Source organism: Aplysia californica, unplaced genomic scaffold (genome assembly GCF_000002075.1).
Source record: "Aplysia californica isolate F4 #8 unplaced genomic scaffold, AplCal3.0 scaffold00050, whole genome shotgun sequence".
In the NCBI taxonomy this organism is placed as follows: Eukaryota; Metazoa; Mollusca; class Gastropoda; order Aplysiida; family Aplysiidae; genus Aplysia; species Aplysia californica.
Window position 1 is genome coordinate 535,342 of NW_004797320.1, and position 23,376 is coordinate 558,717.

The following is a 23,376-nucleotide window of genomic DNA, read 5'->3' on the forward strand; positions in this document are numbered from 1 at the left end:
AGAGAGAGAGAGAGAGAGAGAGAGAGAGAGAGAGAGAGAGAGAGAGAGAGAGAGAGAGAGAGAGAGAGAGAGAGAACCATCCCATGTCCCTGAACAGCCATCACAGGTGCCAGCAAAAGAGACCCTTGTATTATTCAGACACCAAGAGCAATCTATCTTTCTGCTGTGTTGTGAGGGAATACATTAGAATCATGGAACCAAATATACCCTAATTGTCACTGCTTCTTACAATAAACAGCCATAGTATTTAAGTTGTTTTTTTTTTATAATTCACCCATTCATGAAAATAAGCTCCAAATAAACTTCGTTTTCACCCTTTTCATGCATCTGTTAAACCTCAGTCCCAAACAACACTGGCACCCATGAAAGCCATTTTTGAAGACAACAGAGTAAACTAACTTGAAGAAAAAGGTACTCACGCTGATGTGATTGTAAATGCCATGTGACCAGCCGCACAGGTCCATCAGTCGGTACAGGGCTGCTAATTTACATCTCAACAACTTCTCTCCTTTGGCAAAGCCCAGGGACTCTACTCCCCGAAGATCATTAATTGGAATGACAGTAGATGCTGTATGGGGAAAGAACGGTTTTAAAAAATTATTAGTAAAACTAAAAACCACATCAACAAAACCATGGACATGTGCTCAGCTACATTCTACTAATACTGAAAGGTACATGTGCGACAGAGAACCACATAACATTAAGTTTTACAAATCTGCTTTAAAAATCCATTTTAAAAAGTCAATACCTAAACAAACATCAAAACTCCTCTGATGTGATTCTTCCTCCAACTACAATGCTCACAACAGTAAAACTTCCCTTTCACTATTATGACTTTATCTTTGGAAAGTTAAAATGTAAGCCAGCCAATCTTTGAACAAATATCAGGGATCAGAGTAGATCAAAAGAAGAATGTAAGAGTGCCACAACACTCCACAAATTTGAGAACACATGTTGGAAACAAAAGGCATGGACTCAAAGGTACTGATGTAACCTGTAATAACAGTCATGCTAGAAATGTAGGTCTCGTAAATGTATATATAATATAATGGTCAAAACAATTTCCCTTTAAAGGTTAAAAAAAGCTGCTATAATAATGTAGCTGACGAAGCAGGCATTGTGCTGTTTGAGACTGTTCTTCTCTCAAACAATTACTATTATACATGACAAAACAGTCTTTACAATGCTATTCACTATTATGCACTTTGAGACTGTTCTTTGATTGACCACATATTCACTATTATACTAATTTTTGTATAACATATCATCTTCTTCAGTACAAAATGTAATGCCAAATGTAATGGTCTATTTATAATGCATTTACTCTTCTCCTACCTCTAGCTAAACTTCCTAGACCGCCCCTGGAGTGGGGTAGCAGCAGGTCTGTGATCTGTTGCAGGGCGATGAGGCTGGCCGGGTAGGGCCCGCTGCGCAGCTGCTCCTCCACCACCTCCTCCAGCTCATCCTTGAACGCCTGGCTGTTGAGCACAACCGACACCCGTGACCGATTCTCCATCTGCTGCAGGTCTTCCTTCACCTCCGCCGGACGCTGCAGGTACTTGACGTACTCTGGGTCATCGGGGTCTGCCAGACCAAAAGGAGAAACACATTACATTTTCATCTTAGATCCATTTTCATCCTCTGGACTCTGGACGCGAGCAATTTATGTGACAATGGAGATGTGAGCAAACAGCAGCCCATCCACAGCGACAATGGCCATTTTGTGCAGGGAAAAAGCAAGATAGACAAAAACATCAGAGGGAAATTAAAGAAGTAAGACTGACCAACGCCTCCCCCTCAATTACCAGCCTAGGAAGTGCTTACTTTTAAAATGACCTTAAACAGACCACACACAAAGATACCTTTATGAATTTCAAACTCTTGATCATTGTTGTTGTTGTTACAGTTTACAATGAGTCAGTTTGGTAAGAACCACATTTCAAAAAGAGATCAGGACAACAAAAAAGAAAACAAAAATATGGGTTACGACACGTTGGAAACAGGCAATTGTCAATATTTGGGCATTTTTGGGAATGTGGAGTTAATGGTATTATCTTAAAGCTTGTGTGGGGGTCACCTAGTTTCAAATTCAAAGGTAAAATTATCAAGAAAATGGCCGCCAAAGTTTGGTAACTTCCATTATGTTTCGAGTCCTTGAGAATGATAATTGACATTTTTTGTTCCTTTAATCAACATCTTTTAAAATCTGTTTTAAAATAAACATAAAAGGTGTAGAGCTAAAAAAAGATAAATTCGAAAGAATTGCCAACGACCATCTGACGTTCGTTACCCATCAACTGGCCAACTCTTGACTTATGCCAACTCTGTGGCAACAGAGATTGCAGGCTTAAAGTGGCTCCAGGCATTATGTTTGATTCCCCCCCCCAAAAAAAAACAACACACAAACGCAAACTAAATATACCTTTCACAAAGTGAGTGAACAAAAAGAGCCCTTACACAGTGAGTATTGATTTTATAATAATATACCAAAAAACAAAACAAAACAACAAAAAAAACCACCCAGTGAAACAATATATTATATCCATCAATCTCACCCAAAAAAAACCCCAACCCAAACTTACCGATGGTTTCTATGTATTTTCCAGTAGGGCTGGCGGGCCCATTCACCTGAGGACCTGCCTCACTCATCCCACACTAGTGGATCAGGCAGCCTGTGAATACACGTAAAAATAACCTTTGAACACAATGACATTTCTTTTTGCTCAACAATTTTCACACAGCAAACAACTAATGAAAACATAGCGCCTCCTGCTCCTCTATAGCACATGAGAGTGTATACAATTGTGTGAATCTGGAGGAAGTATGCGTGCCTGCATATGTGTGCACGAGAAATTGTTTTTTAACTCAGCAAACTGTTGACTTAGCATATCAGTGGACATAATATGTTCATATTTTCCAGTTTCAGACTTGACAGAAGAAAATGAAATAGGAAAAAATAATTTCATTTTCCTGTGTTCAACTAGATTTCTACATATGTATGTATTCTGTTCTCCCCTCCCCCCAATTTTAAATATTACAAATATAAATGAGAATTTATTCTTCATTTCATGTTATAGCACTGTTATTTCAATTAAATTGGTGTTAAGTTGTAATTCACTTTATACTCATTCTTTTAAGCTGCTGTTGAGAAGAGACCTGTCTGTACAATAAAGACTGAGATAACAAAGTTACGGGTGTCAGTCACCTTGATATAAACCATACACTATAATCCACACAATGGATGAATTAAAGATCACAACATTTCTGTAGGTTCCTTCAAGCTGGACGAACAACAAAACAACCCTGCAGCAGTTGAGGAAAAAGCAACATAAAACTTTGCTTCTCACAACTTCAGGGGAAGAGGTGGGGCTTCAGCAAAATTTGAAGCCCTGGCTATTATGTCACAGGACAGGACCGTCAAACGAAATTACCCTTCTTCCTCCCTATTTTTTTCAGTGGCAAGGTCACCATGAACTCCACTGTTAAGGCTGCCTGTTTATTTGTATATCTCACAAAGTAGAGGAATGGAAAGCCTGTTTCTATGTTTATTTATGTGACAGCATGGGAGATTTAAAAGGTGGTTGTTTGAAAAAGAAACCGGTTGAAATGTCTTTCTTTCCTTCGTGTTGAGCAGTAGTATATCTATTTCATTTTACTTGTGCAAGCAATTAACCTGTTAAATAATTAGCATATTATGATATTTCATCAGGAACAAATCTGTGACAATAATAACAATGAAAAGAAGTAAAAGGACAACATTACTGTTTAAAAATTGCCCATTTGTAAAACACTGCACTTTTACTTTAAACTACAACAGCAGAGCTTGAATATGCAAGGGTATTCTCTTCAGATTAAAAATATGACCATTGACTCTGGACTAAAACCACAATTACAGCATATATAATTATTCACCCTACGCTATACACCTAAATTACATATGCAAACCATGGTAACAACAACATAAAAACATAAATTCATAAACGGTTGTCAGTCATCATGTGCACATGCACATGAACGAGTGATATATATTGTATAATAATAGTCTACACATCTATCAGGATATTATGTCATAGGTCCCCATGAGCAGACCGAGATGGTAAAGTAGAATGCAATGGTTTGTCAGAACACTGTTATGAGGAAAACTTTCAAGGGGAGAAAAAAGATAATTTGAATTACTTTCATTTAAGAAAGACATTTGTTCATGAATTCAAACCAAAACAATAAAGGAAATACTTTAAACAAAAAGGAATCTTTTAAAATACAGAAAAGGCAATAACATTCCCACGTTAATGGCACTAATAACAGCCTGCAAGTACATATCGAACACAGTAAACTGGAATATTTGTGACACCTGCCAAATGTCGACCATCAACATCACGTTCACAATACAGCTGAGGTATCAAATCTGATTACACAAAGTGGAACGGTTAGGAAATGGGGAATATTATTGGGTTGCTGTGAATAGCTAGTCAACAAGAATACAATAATAATATATATGTGCCTCTATGTACAAAAGGTAGGAACAATAGGAAAATTTGCAAGACAAGAGGAAAGAACAGACAACATCAGCAGGGCTTGAAATAGACCGCGGCACCGCGGCAATTCGCCTTGGTGCCTTTGCAATTTGCCGCAATGCCCTTAAAATCACAGGGTCAACCGCGGCAATTTTTGCCGTGCCCTTGTTTTTAATTTTTTTTAATGTGACGCCATGAAAATAAATCAATATAATTTGTCCTGTGCTGTCACTTGTGGGAAAAAAAAAAGGAAAAAAAAGTTATACAATGTACAAGCGTCTTGTCGGGTTCGCCATCGTGACCGGTCATTGAACCTACATCACAAAATACGGCATCGACGATTCGTGTGAGCACCGGTTGTTGGGGTCACCAAAGTTCATTCAAAGTCTGAACGCCGCGAAGTATGGGACTCCAGAATAGGGGGACATTATTGATTTTTTATTATTTTTAAGATACACGTGAGGAAAGAGGGGGGGGGGGTATGAAGACATCCTGTCAGAGTTGTCTGAAATCTCATCAAAACTTCAGTCACACACTGCTCAGCTTGACAATTGTGTCAATTTTGTCGAGGCTAGTGCAAACACACTCACACCAATGATAACCAAACCTCAGTAAGCCAGTCTTTTTCTATATTGTGTGTGCCAAACATATTTTCAATATTCTGATCCAGTTATTAAGTCATATGACATCATGATTGTTTAGGTCTTTTTTATACAACATACTTTAAGACATATTTTCAAAACTTGTTTTCACTTATCATAGAGTCATAACCTCATAACTGTTTAACAACAGTTTTTAGTCATTCATTCTTTTTTTTTCATACAAGTTCATACGTTGTTTTCACTCCTCATTTTCTTACATGCAAGTTCAAAATTTGTTTTCATTTTATCACTACACCGCCTGAAAACCACTCTGTTTGAATCTCATTAATGATCAATGTCTTACCTAATTGGTCAAATCATTCACTGTTTTCTATTGTGCCCTATTTCCAACAGTCATACACATTATGCATTTTAATCCAATCAATGAGGGGTAGTCATAAAGGCATTTATGCCAGATGCAATCGTGATCGTCTGATTTAAAACTGGCTTTTAGTGCTTTTTTATGTGATTTTACTGTGATTTCGATTCTACTTACTTTTCATTCATAATTCTACAAATGTTATAATGTTCCAATAACTTTATATTTTTGTAGAGAGTAAGAATAAATTGTATTGTTATAAACGCTGTGATGCATGACCCAGTATTACCAACTTTAACCAACAAAATGATCCCCTGTGAATTTTGCCTTGGTGCCCTAGCAAATTGCCTCGACGCCCTCTGATTTTTAGCCCACACCTAGGCAATTTTTGCCTGCCCTCTTGAACACCTAATTCAAGCCCTGCATCAGTGCACCGTTTAACTTCCTCCGGGTCATCAAAGGCGTGTTCTGGGACTATGGGGGGTGTCCACCCCAGGTGATTGATAGAGACAGTGTGCACTACAACTTAAAAGCGTTTCCCCGAGTGATTCACCATCAATAACGCGTCGCAACATGTTGCACTGAACCAGAAAGTGCACTTTTAACACGACAAACTGTCCGATTGACACTGACTTCGACATGAAACGGGGCGAGGCCACTCAAGCGAATGTTATGGGTCACGAAGGACAAGGGCAAAGGTACACAAGCGTTCACAGCGAATGCAAAAGGGGTGGGGTGGGGGTTTGGGACCGGGGGTTTCCTTCTTTTCGAACCGTGACTACATCGTAAGCACTTCAAATAACCATCACTATCGACGGCATTCAGAGAAAAAAAAATCGACATTTCACAATTTCTCTACTCTTCCAAATTACTCTCCAAAATACACCGTACCCCATAACCAATGAATCGGACGAAATGTTATGGCATGGCTATACATATCAATAACTAGAAAGACAGCCCCACGACTTGTCACGCTGTATAATAGTAAAAACGAAAATGACGCTGAGCCGCTGAGCTAATGGGAAAGGGGAATCACAAGAAAATGTGCCCCCAACTGAATGGTCAAAGTCGAACAAATCCAACAGGACCGCTAACGCAAGGACAGAAATAATTGCTCTTTGAATAAAATCGATAGAATGCGTAATAGGGAACATGAGAATCACAAACAGAGCTTGCTGCAAGGCAAAGTAGGAAAACATTATATGCCACCCCCCCCCCCCTCCAAAAAAGCAACAACTCATGAGAGAGCGAGAGAGAGGAGTCAGAGAGAGAGAGAGAGAGAGAGAGAGAGAGAGAGAGAGAGAGAGAGAGAGAGAGAGAGAGAGAGAGAAAGAGAGAGAGAGAAAGAGAGAGAGAGAGAGAGAGAGAGAGCAGGAGAGAGAGGGGGGGGGTGGGTAGTTTTAGTAAGAGTTTTACGGCACTTGCAACATAATAAGGTCATGATATAAGTGCCGAAGATTAGAGGTGTTACGAGAGAGTTAACAAACACAAGAAAGAAGGAGGAGAGATAAAGACGATATATATTTGACAGGAAACAAAAAACAAACCACATCAGAGCACACCCCCAGGGGCGGTGCCACTGACTGAAATGTCTTTAGGCCATTCCCAAAGGGGGGACATTTCTCGTTTATGCACAGTAGAATAGAAAATGGGCTGATTCATCAATGTCACGCTCATAACTGTGCCTGATCTACAACACGGAACTGCTGCTTTTTTTTTCCTAATCCTTACTATTATCATTTTTCCACTACTTCTTTTGTATGTTTGTCACACTCTAGTGGCCCACTATTTCCGGGGTGCCTTGATAGTCGAAGCAGACTTTGTGCTGTTGAAACTAGAGAGGTGAGCAGAGTAAGTCTGATTCTCTGTTGACATCCACCCCTTGGGGCTCATATGACCTATGCAGTTGCGAGCGCTGTAAAACCTCTACAAAAACTAATACCAGAGCACCTTCCAACACCCACAGAGAGAGAGAGAGAGAGAGAGAGAGAGAGAGAGAGAGAGAGAGAGAGAGATTTGCACTTTCAAGTATTCTTAATTGTTTGGATTCAAACATAACACAACTTTTCGGTGGCAAGAGAAGAGATTGAATCTTCTATAAAAACATCCCTCTCCCCAAACCGCACAGTGCTTCATTCATTTCGCTCTAAAGTGGTTAACTTCCCGACAGTGGAGCTGCTTTCCTTCCTTCATCAAGATCACGAATATCAATGACTCCATAGGCCGGGAGCTCTAGATTTTTTTTTATAATAAAGAAAGTTTGCGTTTCCCTTTCAGCAGTTGCTTCCGGTTTGATACAAAGGATGTTTTGTTTCAAGTGCAGAGAGAAGAAGAGAGGGGGGAGAGGAAGAGAGAAAGAGAGAGAGTGAGAGAGAGAGAGAGAGAGAGAGAGAGAGAGAGAGAGAGAGAGAGAAAGAGAGAGAGGGGGGGGGGAGGGACACGGAGGCCCTTATTAACATGAGCACATTATTAATTGCTGAGCTGTAATTCACAGGACCGGTGCACAGTAATGGAAAAATGTCACTAGGAACAGAATAAGATACCGAAAAAAGTACGAGCAGGCGCAGCAGACCACTTCAGAACGCCCCATAATAACCTGAAATGTTGTTTCGTTTGCTTTTATTGCTTGTACTTTTTAACACCTATCACCTTAACAAAGCTTTATGAATGTATGGAGGTGGGGGGTTGTTTTGTTTAAATTAAGAGGGGGGTGTGCAGTATTTTGGGTTGGTGTTGCTTTTTTCTTTTGTCTTTGTTTGTTGGGGGGTGGATTGTTTGTTGTTTTTTGTAATTTCTTTTTTTTTAGGGGGGGGGGTGTTCTGGCAACACTACACAATCACATTAGCCAACTGAAGTTTCCTATGAGATGAAAAAACGTGATCATACAAGGGACTAGATAAACACGTAATTTTATAACAATACTGCACATGTGACAACATCTTCAAATACAATGCAATGAAAGCTATCTTTTAAAAAGAAGGTAACAAAAGACTCCTTGAATCATAACGCTTTTATACAGACCTCCCTGCAAAACAACTGAATCAATTTTTCATTGTTTTTCATGCTGATTGTCTCACAGAAACGTAGGGCGGACTGTATGATTTCCTGATTTGACAAAACGAATAATACAGAGGAAACAAATCAGTGAAAATATAGGAAGTCCGAGAAAAAAAAGCACAGAATGAAATTTCTTTGTCTTTTCACCAAACAAGGCTCTTAACCTTTGTTTTCTCGACATCCCAAACCCACATTCTTCCTCCTATGACGTGAACGTAGACACGCATATAAACATATTACCTGGCTGTACGAACGAGACTACGCATCCGGACAGAGCTCTCGTTCCAATTACGTAAAATAAAAGGAGGACAGACGAACCGAGCTAATCTATTTCCACAACCCCCCCCCCCCCCATTTCTCCCTCAACTCTCTCTTCTCACTTTCTCTCTCACTCGTAAATAATTCTCCCTTTCGAGTGCCCCCCCCCCCCCCAAACAAGTGCGTCAGGCAAAGAAGACACAAGGTCACATGAAACAATACACACTCGGCATGACCCAAACCAAGGCTAAAAAAACTAGGCACCACGCATCTGCTTAATGCAGATGGGGCCACAGTTACGGTATACACATACTTAAACTGAAACCATAGAAGGAACGGCTCTCGGGAAAAACATCTGTCAGAATTTCATTAATTTAGGAGAGTCCTAGCAGTGGAAAAAGAAACTCCAAAGCAAATTTTTGTGGTGTTGGATCGTCCATGACATTCTGAAAATGGAACCAAACGCCGCAAAGCATCCGTTGGACATAAGACAACAAACGTGTCTGACTGAGAATTACAATAAATGTGACCGGGGTACTAGCCAGTCACCGATGAGGCCGCGGTGTACAGCCCCGTGACCTCCCGCTGTTGACAAATAACACACGTACAGGGGCCCAAGCTCATTTACAAACATGCCTGGCTGTCCGCTAGTGCCTTGTGATGTGGTCTACCTCTACCAGCCAGCCAGGACGGCGTTATAATAAAACTAGTCGGAGAGAGAGAGAGAGACAGAGAGAGAGGGGATTGGGGGGGGGCAGATAGAATGCAAGAGAAAAGGGAGGGAGACAGGGGGGGGGGGGGGGACCACACCAACTAACCCCTTGTTTTTGTCGTTGAGGCGAACTTAACAGCGAGTCAAGGGGATAAGCACAGCATTCCGCTGGGAACAGATTAGGATCAAATAAAAACACTGAAAAGTACAAAGAAAAGACCACACCGGTGCATCCTCCAACCTCCCACCACCGTCAACAATACCTAGAAGGGAAAAACCGTGGTGGGAGGGGGGGGGGAGACGAGAGACGACGAGAAGACGACACAGCACAGGTAAACGAGGTGGCAAAGGGTCCCCCGCCGCGAACATAAGTGCGGATGAACAAAGCAAAGCGCCGTAACACCTCCCCCGCTTTATGGACGGGACCCGCCCCAGATCACTTACGTTGTTTTCCTTTCCAATTCGCCGATTCCTCTTGGCGGTCAGGGGCTGTGTGTTAATAGTTCTTCAGCCTTAGGACGGCTGCTACACGAGCGGCTTTTCTACGTCTGAAACAAGCCGTTTTCAGCACCCCGGTATCTTTAAGACTAAACTGTGTCACCTTCAAACAACAGACAAAATTACCCCCCAACCCCACGTGTCCCATATTGGCCGTGCAAAAAAAATATCGGTAAACTACACAATGATACAGTTGCACTGAAATGGTATATAGCTTGCAGGACAAATTTTTCTTTTTACCAGCGAAAACCCATATATGAGCTACAAACATTGCTCCCTTCTCGTTCAAAGAAGACACAAATAGCCGAAACCTCAAACGGGGACAAAACTTTTACTTGAAGTCCATCAAAACCAATTCCCCTACAATAGACCAACTTGCGAAGTAGACTTTTGTATATGTGCAAAACACAAAACAGGAAACCACGTGGAACGTATCCCTGTCAGCTACCCAGACAGCCATTTCAATCCCTGTAATGTTAAACAATTCACATTTGTATCGCACTGTAATGCCCCAACTTCCGTTTTGGTAGCAAGTTCCGTGCGAGCCGCTGTGGGGGAAAAAAAAGAGTCAACATTGACAATACTAAAGCCCTGGCTGAAAGAACGCACGCCCCCTTTCGCCAGCCCTTTCGGGGACGCCAGCATAAGGCGCTTTGGACGGCCCAAACTTCAAACTCCCCCTCCGAATGTTTGTGCTCAGCCATAACCTCCGACGTGCCACAAGTGTGAAATGCACAGAACAACCGCGAGAGGGGCAAACAAGAGCCCATACACAACAAACAAGCAAAACGGCACAGCGCATGCCATCCGCATAACGAGGTGAGAAGAACAGCGAGGCCGCTCTGTCAACGCCACTGATGCCACGCAATCCTTTCGTCCGCACCGTCCAAGACACGGGACCGAGCAAGGTACAACGATGAGATCAACCCCTGGTGCCCCGCGTATGTCATATCTGAAAAGCGGTGCGATATTTAGATAATGCTAGCCCACCTAAACTTTTTTGCATGGATGCTGCACTGCAAACAAGTAGATCTAGCTCAATTTGAAGATGGACCACATGACCGAAACGGAAAAAAAGTACGCGGCAACATTCTCCAGAAAACACTACCCGAATGCATACATCAAAATTCGACGAGACAACACACTTCAGTTACAGGACATCTAAACTCGACACGCATGCGTACCACTACAACACATACCAATAAACAAAAAACCCATCATGTGCACAAAATGAACCCCATTAGCATAGAATAACGACATGAATTTACTGTCAACCCCCCCCCCCCCCAAAAAAAAAAAAAAAAAAAAGAATGACAATAATTCTCTCCATTAGTACCAAACCAAGCCTTATAAAAAACACGAAGACGACCCATAAGCTCATGGGAAGGCACTACAACATCCAAATATCGCTAGAAACATCCGATATTATAAGAATCGTAACAACACTGAAAGGAAGCTAAAGACCAGGAATTGAATAGACTACACCACCAACTCCGTTAATTCCATCTCCGTAACTCGGATACGGCAAGTCGATGGCGATCAAATCGCAGTTGACCGCCACGTCCAAAAAGCTAAATGTTCTTGTAACCAAATGTCCAGGACGACTGGTGAACTCCTCGGGTCCAGCCGTGTCACACACGGTAGATTAACGCTATTGAATTGGAGACAATCAAGGAGCTCGGCATATCAAAGCTCCGCTAAATCACCCACCATATTAGTTTCCTGGGCTGGAGAAAGTCCACTCGCCTACTGGCCAGACGGCCTTCCTCGAACAAAGGTACCACCGGCAACAAAGTACAGTAGTACATGTACATAATACAGCAAGCCCCATTTATATTCTTTGCCTTCATCATTAACATTATCCCTTCTGATTTATTACTTTCTTTCTTGAAAAGGGGGGAGGGGTGAGGGCGGGAAGTAAACGAGGTCAAAACGTTATTTGCATTTTAAAAACGCGTAACATCAACCCCCCCCCCCCCCCACATAAAACCTAGAGACAGACACGTTAACTAAAGCACATTAATTCAATTGTTTATACACACTTGAAGCTGAGTCAATAAAAACATCAATGAGAAGAGAGAGGGGGGGGGGGAGAGAGAAGGGGGGGGGGGGGCAGCAAGCAATGCAGTCTAGACAGTAGTAAGTCTAGAGTTGTAGTCTAGGTACTGGTAATCTAGCCTGCACTGAGCAGAAGCATCGCCGCACGCTGTAGTCAAATTCAAACGCACCACAGAATATTTTAACAATGCAAATATAGTAGAGTATTTGAACAACCACTGACTGCCGCGGCCAACCCTCGAAAAGGTCATATAACATCTTTTCGTCACTCTTTCCGATAATAACGCTGGAGTTTCTTCACAGTTATACGAGCTTGATGTAAGGTAATATCCTTCTGCTGCGATATGGTTCACATGAATCATGTGACGCATGTAAAGTTAGTAAAATAAAAAATAAAAAATCACATTCGCAATACATTTTTTAATCTCAATTTTAAACTGCACTCTTTTACAATATCAGTACTATTGCGCATTCCAATGGTGGCACCCCGACTTCCACGTAACAAGATGACTTTAGCGCTTGAATTACCGGATGAACGACATGCGGCTTGTCATACGACATTGCAAGTCATTGCAAGGTCGATGACGAAGACACACGAGGAAATGGGGGGGAGGGGGGGGGGGGGCTGTGTTGCTGCGAACACAATACGCCAATATTATTTTCTCCCTCTCAATTCGCCCCAAAGAGATCGGAGGCTCGCCGCTTGCGCATTGATCGCCCGCCTCGCCCATTTTCCAACAACGACCAAGTCAACTCTCCATCTTCACCCTTCCTTCCCACTCTAGCCAACACACTATGGTATCCTCCTCCGGTGCACTCTTCTCCCGTCAACGGGTTAACTCCCCTACCCCCATAAAAAAGGGACCACCCACCAACACAGGTTGCAGATCAAACCAAAAAGGGACCCAAACGCTTCAGCTTCTTTCAAGGAAAAGTCGGACATGACCAGACCACACCCCTCCCTCTTCCCCTTGAATTTTTCCGATGGGACTTACCGTACAACATGGTGTACACTTTGGGGGTAAAAAAACAAAAACATCTTCCTGTCACTGTCCCACCACAACACACACACTGGGAAGTTTCCTTGACAAAACTTCGACCATCTAGATCTAGTTATCTTTTGTCCCTCTTGAAGCAGTCAAGTGTTTTTGGTTATGAAAGGCCCCAGGAGGAAGATCCTGGTGTTATCAGTACCAGAGCAAAAGCCCTCTGGGACTAGACCAAAGTCCCTTCATTGAAAGTGAAAGGGAAAAACAAACAATGAAGCAGGGCCTAAGGAACATTCAGCGGTGGCAGAATGAAAATAATCAACTATATATAAGTTACCATCAAAAAAAAAAAAATTTATAAAATAAATAGACAAGCTGTGTTTGACTCCATATAATGACAAAAATATTGCAAACAAGTGCTAAAAGCAGAAAACACAGGCAAATGGTTTATTTTAATTTAGATTGGTTCACAATAATGGCAAACTACAGAACCTCCTTCCGTAAATTCATAATATAATGCTGAACTTATAGGCTGCACCTTGTACTTGTTATAAAGACAGATTAGTAAGCCTGTACTTATAATGCAAATAATAGTAGAGAAATGCCATATATGACGAAAAACATAAGATAATTATTTCTACAAAAAGATGTATTGTAAAGACAAGACAGTACTAGTATTAATTTATATTATAAATACTCTTCTAACATCAAATCAGGATCTTACTAGTATAATACCACTGAAAGCAAATAGTTTGTCTTTACTTCCTACTACCCAAATTGCCACTGACCATTTCAATACACAATGCATAGTCGGAAAGGCTGTGTATTTTCCCTTTAATAGAGTTTAAAAAACAAGTAGGCTATTAGCAAAGACTCAACCATTCAGAAACACAGAATACTAATTATAATGACGTTCATCAATAAAAAACTTCATCGATTCCCACCATTTAAAGGAACATTTTTACAGTCGAAACTGCCATGACGGCCACCTTTGTAAGATTATTTCACTGTGTAAAACGGTCACCTGTCCAACGCGGCCGCAGCCACCATATCTTAACACACAACCCCTATCACACCAAACTATAACACCTGTCTTAGACGGCCACCTTAGTGACCCTATTCAAACTATTGCGCTTCGTCATAAATTATGCATTTGCCCAGGGCGTTCTGTGCGAGCCGTCATATCCAATCACCTGTCATTGTTGTTAAAGGGTATTCCCTCCAACCGATCATGCTGCATTGACCCCTCCCACTGTTGACCAATGGGTAACAAATTTTCAGCTGCTGGTGAGGTAAGCGTGTCCCTCATAACCCATACGCCCCACCCAGAACTCATCAAATCGTAAGTGAGATGAGTGGTCACTGTTTACCCAGTCTGTAACAAAGTAACAATGGATGTCAACATGAACTAGCAACAGAAGCGTCGCTCGTTCTCTGAGTGGCAGCGACCCATGAGTTTATTTTAACATGACACTCGGTCTTCCTCGTCTGGTACATTTCACTTTATTGTCACCCTTGCGAAAAATCAGCAACAAAATAAAAATAACAAACAAAATACAAACCAACAACAACAATGCAGCTACTTTCCGTTGGGACCTCAGAAGGAAATGTTTTTTTGTTTTCTTAACCTTGATCAGACCTCCCTAAGACGTCCACTTTTCTCCTTAACAATAGGTGGCCGTCTTACACAGGTTCGACTGTATTTGATTGTAAGCCCCCAGTTCTCAATTCATGAGTGCAAGGTTTCCTATCCACTTTTACCTAACTTCCTTTTTCATATTATTTTTTGTTCTCCCTCAAAATTTCAACTTTTGATTGTGATCAGTGTAGATCTAGTGTAAAGTGTAATGTCAAGCATTATTTAATTCTTCATGTCTGCAATGCGTTTTAACAAACGCTAAACCAGACACGAAAATAATCGGTAAATTTTTACTTTCACTCCCGCACACAGATGCACTGTTTCAGGGGTCAAACTGCTGTACTGTTTGCTGCAGATCATACAGAAATCCACTAAAACTGTCGCAAATCAATTATTTTCAAGACAATTTCAAATCTAACTGTAAAATATCAAATTATGGGTGTAAAAACAGGGCCATGCCCCCCCTGTAACCCCCCAGATTTTCTTTTACCCCAGTGGGGCAGGCCCCCCTGGAACCCCCCGATTGGTCCAAAGCATGTCTATCTCGGTTAAAAACAATCAAATATTTCAAAAACCATTAATTTGCGACGGAAATGAAGTTGATATTCGTGTTCAGCGCATCAATATTTAGTAGAAAATAGACAACTGGTAGCTGATGAGTGTGAGACGGGAGGGAAAGTTAAAAAAATACCAAATAATCTATATCTAGATTCTAGATCTAGATCTAGTATCACCGCTAGACTCTGGAATCTAGATCTAGATCTATATCTAGAGTTTAGATTAGATCTACTCTACTACAACAGAATTTGCAACCATGACTGCCATACAACTGCTATTTTACCCTGGCTTACCATTACCCTATTCATATTTGTATCTAGATCTAGATCTAGATCTTGATCTATATCTAGAGATATAGATCTATAATATCTCATCACTTGTCTTAAAATGAATAATGTTGTGAACACACTCATGACTCAGTCGTCTAGCACAGGCGGCACAGGTATTCAAAAGGATAGCCTGCCTGCCTATGTCATGTACAACAAACATTAGGTAGGATATAATAATTCTAGGCTAATTCTAGGCTAGAAGAGGAAGAGTAAAATGTACTCAACATCACAATCATTCCAGCATTAAAAAGTCTTCATTAAAAAGAAATAGAAGGATCAACATGGACCATTAGCGCACCGGTACCGGCTACATCTGCTTAACATTGCCAATACGAACTAATAAAGCCATTTCAAAGCGATTGAGAAGACCGAGCAGCGGAAGGTAAGAAGAGAGTAGAGTCGACCTCGAGAGATGAGACAACAACATGGCGGCTTCCGTGTTCGGCGAAAGGGCAGAATGAGTTGAAATTACCTGGACGATCAGGGGGAGTATAGCAACCGCTGCTGTTGGCCAAATAAGTCAGGACGAAGTAAATCCTTCGAGCAATGGTGTGATGTTGATGCAACAGAGAATAAAACTAAAGAAATCATGCAGGTTGCATACCGGATGAATGTGTGTAAAATGCCGATAGTCAATGGGGACTACGTTCAACACTCTATAAATTTCCCTAACGACAGTTTCAATTCGATTGAAAGTTATTAACAAAGTGAACAGACACATAATAAACTTATAAATCTGCAAAACAAAATTTTGCAAAATGTATTAGAGCATGCTTACCTGCAGACAATTCGAAAGTTTAATTCAGAGGCTGTCTCTGACCTAGATCCTCCGGTGCTTGTAGCTTCCTAATATGCAAATGAGAAGAACAGCGCTCGGGCGGCTATTCCGTGTATGAAGCACCTCCCAGAACGTGAAAATGATTATGACACTCCCTACCTTCAACAACTAGATTGAAGCTTTTATATTTTTTTTATATGAATACAAAAAAAGATTTAGTTTTGGAAGTCCCAAGATATCGTATGCAAGCGGGTATGCAGCTGATATAGCCTCAAAAGCTCAAGAAAAAGCGAGGTAGGACATTTGCCATTTAAAAATGTAAAATGAGTGTTTTCCTTATTTTACGGATTAATACACATGGCCGCCAATAATAAACTTTTATTTATTTTTCGTATTTATTGAGCAGTTATATATTAAAGACTCTGCTTATTTTTCTAATGTGTAATCTAAAATATTATAATCTCTTTTCCAAAATAGTTTTCTACATACCTACTGATTTTACCACCAAATACGACTACCGGTGCCTTCTGCATCGCCAAAGAGATCTCTCTATAGGCTAATTACCGGTATTCTCAGAATTCGTTGTACCGCGACATAATGAACTGAGAACCTGTTGGTTTTTGTTTTGTTTTTTTCAGAGAAAGTTAAGTGGATACATCGTAATTAAACCCTTAGCTACTACAGTTAAAACCCTGGGACGACGGAAGGCAGTTTCCTCTCGACAGGAATGCAGAAACATTGTTTCTTCATCAAAAACTATTTCCGACACCAGTGCTCAACAGAGGCCTGAAAACGTTACCAGTAATTTACCCGATTATTCAGAGCACTAGCTTCAGTTATTAGGTGGGCTATAATGTAGCATCCTCAATAAACATTACGCAGATAAAGCACTAACAAGGTTAGAAATCTAAACAAAATCTTCATCAGCACCAACGTAACCCCCCCCCCCCCCCCCCCCCCCCGTAGAGAAATCTAGGCATCGTTCTTCCCGCACAAGAAGCAAGAAGAAAGGTGCACAAAACTGCTCTTCGCAGCACCAATTTGGTGCAAGCTAAAAATTTGATCCAAGTTACCGGTAGCCTAAAATCTACTACACTAGTAGAGTCTAACGGTAACTCAATGAAGAATGGGTATCGATAGGCTACAGTTAGAAGAGAAAGTGCGCATAAAAGAGATTGGTCCTCATCAGCCGCGGGATTTTGAGCTCAAGAAATGTTCACTTTTTTCCTGTACGTACATGTAGTATGATAAGTAGAAATTGTACTGTTTCCATTACAAGTCTATTTTTTACTGATCGATCAGACACTGACAAGGTTTGGTCATCAATCACCCTCACTCTCTCTTAGCCTTTCTCTCTCTCTACTCTCTCTCTCTCTCTCTCTCTCTCTCTCTCTCTCTCTCTCTCTCTCTCTCTTTCTTTCTTTCTCTCTCTCTCTCTCTCTCTCTCTGTGTGTCTCTCTCTCACACACACACACACTACACACACACACGCGCGCGCGCGCAAGTACAGAGAGACTCGCAGAAAGCAATACATGTAGAAAGAACAGACCACACCAGAGCGCCCGCCAACCGTTCATTACAATTTTAATACATTGTAGTAGCAAGTAAGCCTATTGCCCATTTGTTCACTTTCAAATTATGCACCACTTTGTCTGCAACCCAAGCGACGCCACTGAGCCTTGGCCTTCTCAGCTTTAGCCTAATCTATGGGGCCAAGACAAGTGGCGGGAGGACCTAAGTAGGCCTACACGGTAGACAGTGCAGTGGCAGGTATATTGGATGGGGGTCTTCGTTAGCGGGTTGTAGGTAGAAGATTGACCAGCAGGTTATAGACTTAAAATGATACAATAGTCATATTCTACTCCCTATTTATTTACTCAGATTATTCTTTACGCGTCTGATTAAACTTAAGAGTTGCGGATATTCTGACGCAGGATCCCCGAACCCGAGTCGAGAGGGAGCAAATTTTAATTATATATTAATACTGTATCCCCTCGCCTCAGTGGCAGCCAGACTGGTGGCAGCTGGAACGGCCTCTAAATAAATACCCTGTTTCTGAATCCCCACGGTCTCGTCAAGGATTGGTACAATTCCAGTGTTGACGCTTGGAATTAGTTCTAATTCTTACATTTGAAAAATATATTTTGTGCAGATGCTGGATGGACGTGCTTTTGGTGAAAACTTGCTGTATGACAAGAGTGAAAATAAGAGAGAAAGAAAGAAAGAAAGAGAGAGAGATAGAGAGAGAGAGGGGAGGGGGCGATCTATTTATCTATCTATCTATCTATCTATCTATCTATCTATCTATCTATCTATCTATCTATCTCAGTGGAGTCTGACAATACATGTAGAATGTATTTAAAAGTGCTATTCGTATTAGCGAATGTATTACGGCTCATATGTGCAATGTCGTCCGCTCAGCTTCTAAGCTGAAGACCCTCGGATTTATTCCATATAAGCTTGAAATCCAGAGCATATTCCAACAGACAATGGACAAAATAAAGTTATGTAACTTTTAACTGTCAAATTTTTACTTTTTAGGGTGTGAAATCACACATAAAGGAAAGCACTGGGGTCTTAGAAATCACAATTGCTCAAGAGACCAGAGAATCCAACGAAAAGTTGTGAGCATCTACCGCTACGTCAAAGGGAAATAACCTAATAAAATAGTGCTATCAATAATCTTTACTTTGTTGTCTCCCATGCACGTGCCCGCCGGCGCCCGGACCCCCTAAAAAGCCTGACATAGAGAGACATTTTCTGCGGCAAGTGAATAGCCTAGGCCTACATACACGCACATGCACTCGTCAACACATACGTGCGCGCGCACACACACACACACATACACACACACACATACACTCACACACAATCACATACACATACATGCACACACACACACACACACACACACACACACACACACACACACACACACATTTACACATACATACACAAACACATACACATACATGTACGCACACTCACACACATACACACACACACACACACACACATACCACATTTTCTCTCTCATACACACGCGCACACACATGTACACACATACACGTCCGCTCACACACATCTACATACACGTGCGAATATACACGAATAGTCAGTTGATGGAAGTACATAATGGTGTTGTTCTAGCACATCTGACAATGACTGAATAGCTTGTATTGATGAGAATATTAATAAATCTTTATACCCGTTGGTTTTTGCTTTTTTAAGGAAAAAAAAGAAAAGTTTATATGATATATATATATATATATATATATATATATATATGCATCTCTACTATTGTCTGTTATTCCGAATTTAATGGGTGTTTAGTGTTAACAATGATCTTCTTTGGTGTCTTTACAATATTGCAGGGCAATGGAGAAACCATGACCAGGTACCGCTAGAGTGGCGCCAACAATGATAATATAATATATGTGTACAGGGTGATTTAAAAAAGAATACGCCCAATCATCACACGATATTAAAAAAAAATGAAAACCAATAGAAACCTCCAGCTTGGACACATGGGTTTTACATACCTTCAATTTTTTATTTCATATTTTGGTGGTTGTTTTTGTGGCCTTAATGTGGCCTTAATGTGGCCATCACCGGCAGTTCGAACAACATTGAGCAAAATGAGATCCCCCCCCCCCCCCCCCCCCCCCAAATGCGCCTCAGAATGTTCGAGTCCACCATGTTGAATACATGTTATAGCTATTGTTTGAACTTTCATGTCATTGATATTTGCTGGAAGTGGTGGAACATAAACGTTGTCTTTAACATGCTCCCACAAGAAGTGGCTATTCATTTTACTGCACGGAGACTCAAACGACTTCATTTTTCAACAAGATGGAACACCGCCCCATTTGCATCTCTGGGTTCGAGCTTATCTGTAAGAAAACATGCCTTAGCAGCTGATTGGTAGGAGAGGTGCTCTCTGCGGTTGGCCTGCCAGATCCCCGGACCTCCTTGTGTAATTTTTTTTGTTTTGTTTTTTGTTAAAGACAAAGTTTATGTTCCACCACTTCCAGCAAATATCGATGACTTGAAAAATCGAAAAACAGTTACAATGAACCTGATAGACTCGGACATCCTGAGGCGCATTTGTTAGGAATTCTTTTGTAAAGTTTTAAGTGCGTCAACAACATTGCACCATCATATCTTTGTGACATGGTCATCGAATATATACCATCTCGGCCTTTAAGATCGGCGACGAAAAGACTTATAAGACCTGTCCAAAGCAAAAGTCAGAGACTCGGAGGGAGAGCTTTTTCACACCACGCCACCTCTCTGTGGAACACTTTACCAGCTCATCTACGAGAGTCCACCACCACTTTGTCAAAATTTAAATCAGCACTTAAAACGCATTTGCTTCAGTCCAGCTTCAATCTGTAATTTCTGACATTCCCAATACAAATATCATATTCTCTGTTTATTCATGCTGTTCTGTTCTGTATTTATGACAGTGTGAATTCATCAATGTGTGCGAGGGTGTCTGGGTAAGCCTTGAGGGATGGAGCAGACAAAACAAATTCCTCACAAGAGAGAGAGAGAGAGAGAGAGAGAGAGAGAGAGAGAGAGAGAGAGAGAGAGAGAGAGAGAGAGAGAGAGAGAGAGAGAGAGAGAGGCCCCCTTCACTCTCACTTACTTCCGCCGAGAGAGAGAGAGAGAGAGAGAGAGAGAGAGAGAGAGAGAGAGAAAGAGAGAGAGAGAGAACGAGAGAGAGAGAGAGAGCGAGAGAGAGAGGAGAGAGAGAGAGGAGAGAGCGAGAGTGAGAGAGAGAGAGAGAGAAATTGAGAGAGAGAGAGAGAGAGAGAGAGAGAGAAAGAAAGAGAGAGAGAGAGAGGGGGGGGGGGTGTCTCCACTCTTACTCACTTCCGCCTATCATGTATTTTGGGCGAATAAAAACAACTGACATGTAGATTTAGTCGTCTGCAGCAAGCCAAACATCACACCCATTGGGAGTCTGCCGAAACGAGCGATTCCAGCGCGCAGCAGGCTGCCCCATCACGCGCGCGGCAAAGCGAGCCCGCCACGGCGCGGACAAAAGCCCAAAGAGGAAGTGAAATATCTTTGTATTAGAGAATCTTTGCCTCATGCTTATAGTACCTAGCCTACTATTGTATTTCCAAAACCTTTAGCCTACATGTACTTATACGATAGGGTGTGTGTATATAAACGTCCATTGTTTGCCATTTGAAAAGTGGAACTTTGATGACGTGATAGCTGGTTTCAAGAAACATGAGCCTGTTGTACAATACAAGTAGATCTAAATATATGAATCTCATTCTATAGACCCACTACAGTGTGTTCTCTCTTGTGAGTGTGTTGTAAAGTTAGTACGGTACGTCTGGCGTTCGTCCGTTCGATCTGCTTTCAGTGCTCAGTGTGTGTAGGCCTACACTAAGATGTGAGTCGAATGATCTTTTCTGCAATGACGGTGAGTAGGAAATAACACCAAAGGTACGTTCACCTTTTAGATAAATGGAAGATAGATAGATAGATAGATAGATAGATAGATAGATAGATAGATAGATAGATAGATAGATAGATAGATAGATAGATAGATCATTCGAAAATCGACTGGATGGCAGAAGCCAAGGATGGACAGATAAAAAGAGAGGAAGAAAGAGGACAGGTAGACAAATACATATTATGATAGACAGGTGGCATATTATATGCAGCAGTATTTTGTATTCGTTCTTTTCTGTAACACTGTGACGTGAACATGTTCTTTTTTAAATTAAAAAAATGTAATTTTGATTGAAATTAAGCTTACAAAGAGATTTTTAAAAAATGTGACTGGAGTTCACTATTTGACATACACGTATATATTGTTTACAAATATTATTTACGAAAAAAATGAAGAGATAGATAGATGAATGAATAGTTGGATGGACAGACAAACAGACACATGAATTTGAAAATAAATGTTTTCATTTTGTAAAATGTATTTATTTATTTATTTATTTATTTATTTATTTATTCATTTATTTATTGCTGGGGGAGGGGCGGGGGGCGGGCTTGGTCCATCGAAAGGCGGCTGGATTGACTAACACTAACAGACAAAAACAAAACAAAACAAAACCCCCAAAAAACCGTCAGTATTCCCTCAAATATTGTTGGGGTTACGCTCCAATCAGAACCTCTGTATGGGAAAATCTGCTAATTGGTCGCTTCTAAGCACAAGGGGGCTATCCCGATAAATGCTGTTTTGAGAAAATCGAAGCTAAAGTTTTTGTCCCTTGTCCAGTCTCTTTAAAAGACAAGGAGAGTTTTCTCTATAACCAATATATTAAAATTACACAACAATGAAACCAAACTTCTATAGGTTAGGCAATGCCCACTCTCGGTGTAGGTCAAGATTTCTGGAAACCTCCGAAATCTGGGTTAGCCTGCTTGTCCATAAAAGCTACCAATTATAACTGAGTAGGGCCTATACTTTTATATTTTTGTAGACCCTACCTGTACTCTGGTGTGTCAATACTGCTTCCCTAGTTTTCTTATTTTTGGCTAGAACCCCCCTCCCCGAAAACAAACAAACAAACAAACAAACAAACGAACAATCCAATAATCAAACCGCGATGTACTGAGTTCGCAAAATGGGAATCGCAATATGGAGAGTGAATTGCTGTAGATAAGTACCTAGATGAATGGGAGACAAATGGATGAATAGAGTGGGTGGGTGACCGAATGAACGGGAAGGTGGAAATATACATATACATGATATTTAAAAACAATAGGTCTATAGGTACGATGGATCGAATGATATGTCATATATATTGTCATGGCACGTGCACTAATAACATTTTTCAGTGACGAATGAATTAATGGAAATGACGGTAGTGGAGCATGAGCATATTTATTCTGCTCACAACAAAATTCGATCCGACCGAGGCACACACGAACAGGCGTCTTTGCGGGGTTGTTATAATGTGAACTTTAGCATTAACATTAACACAGCCTGCGCGCGCGTGTGTGTGTGCGTGTGTGTGTGAGTGTGTGTGTGTGTGTGTGTGTGTG

At 41.1% G+C, this 23,376-nt stretch overlaps 1 protein-coding gene across 14 annotated transcripts in view; it reads right to left on the reverse strand.

Moving 5' to 3' along the window:
* ADD (nervous system adducin) overlaps positions 1–16,617 on the reverse strand; it is a 79,218-nt gene extending 62,601 nt beyond the window's left edge. For 4 of the 14 annotated variants that reach the window (XM_035968288.1, XM_035968289.1, XM_035968291.1 and 1 more), the window contains exons 1-4: positions 16,351–16,611; positions 2,583–2,672; positions 1,336–1,584; positions 420–568 (exon numbers count right to left, since the gene is read on the reverse strand). In XM_035968288.1, the coding sequence (XP_035824181.1) occupies positions 420–568; positions 1,336–1,584; positions 2,583–2,649 (465 nt within the window). In that variant the 5' untranslated portion in view covers positions 2,650–2,672; positions 16,351–16,611. Of the gene's footprint in view, positions 1–419; positions 569–1,335; positions 1,585–2,582; positions 2,673–3,205; positions 3,319–9,945; positions 10,089–16,350 lie in introns of those variants that run through there. The other 10 variants (XM_035968286.1, XM_035968284.1, XM_035968285.1 and 7 more) reach the window with 8 other exon arrangements.
* Positions 16,618–23,376: the final 6,759 nt, after the last annotated feature.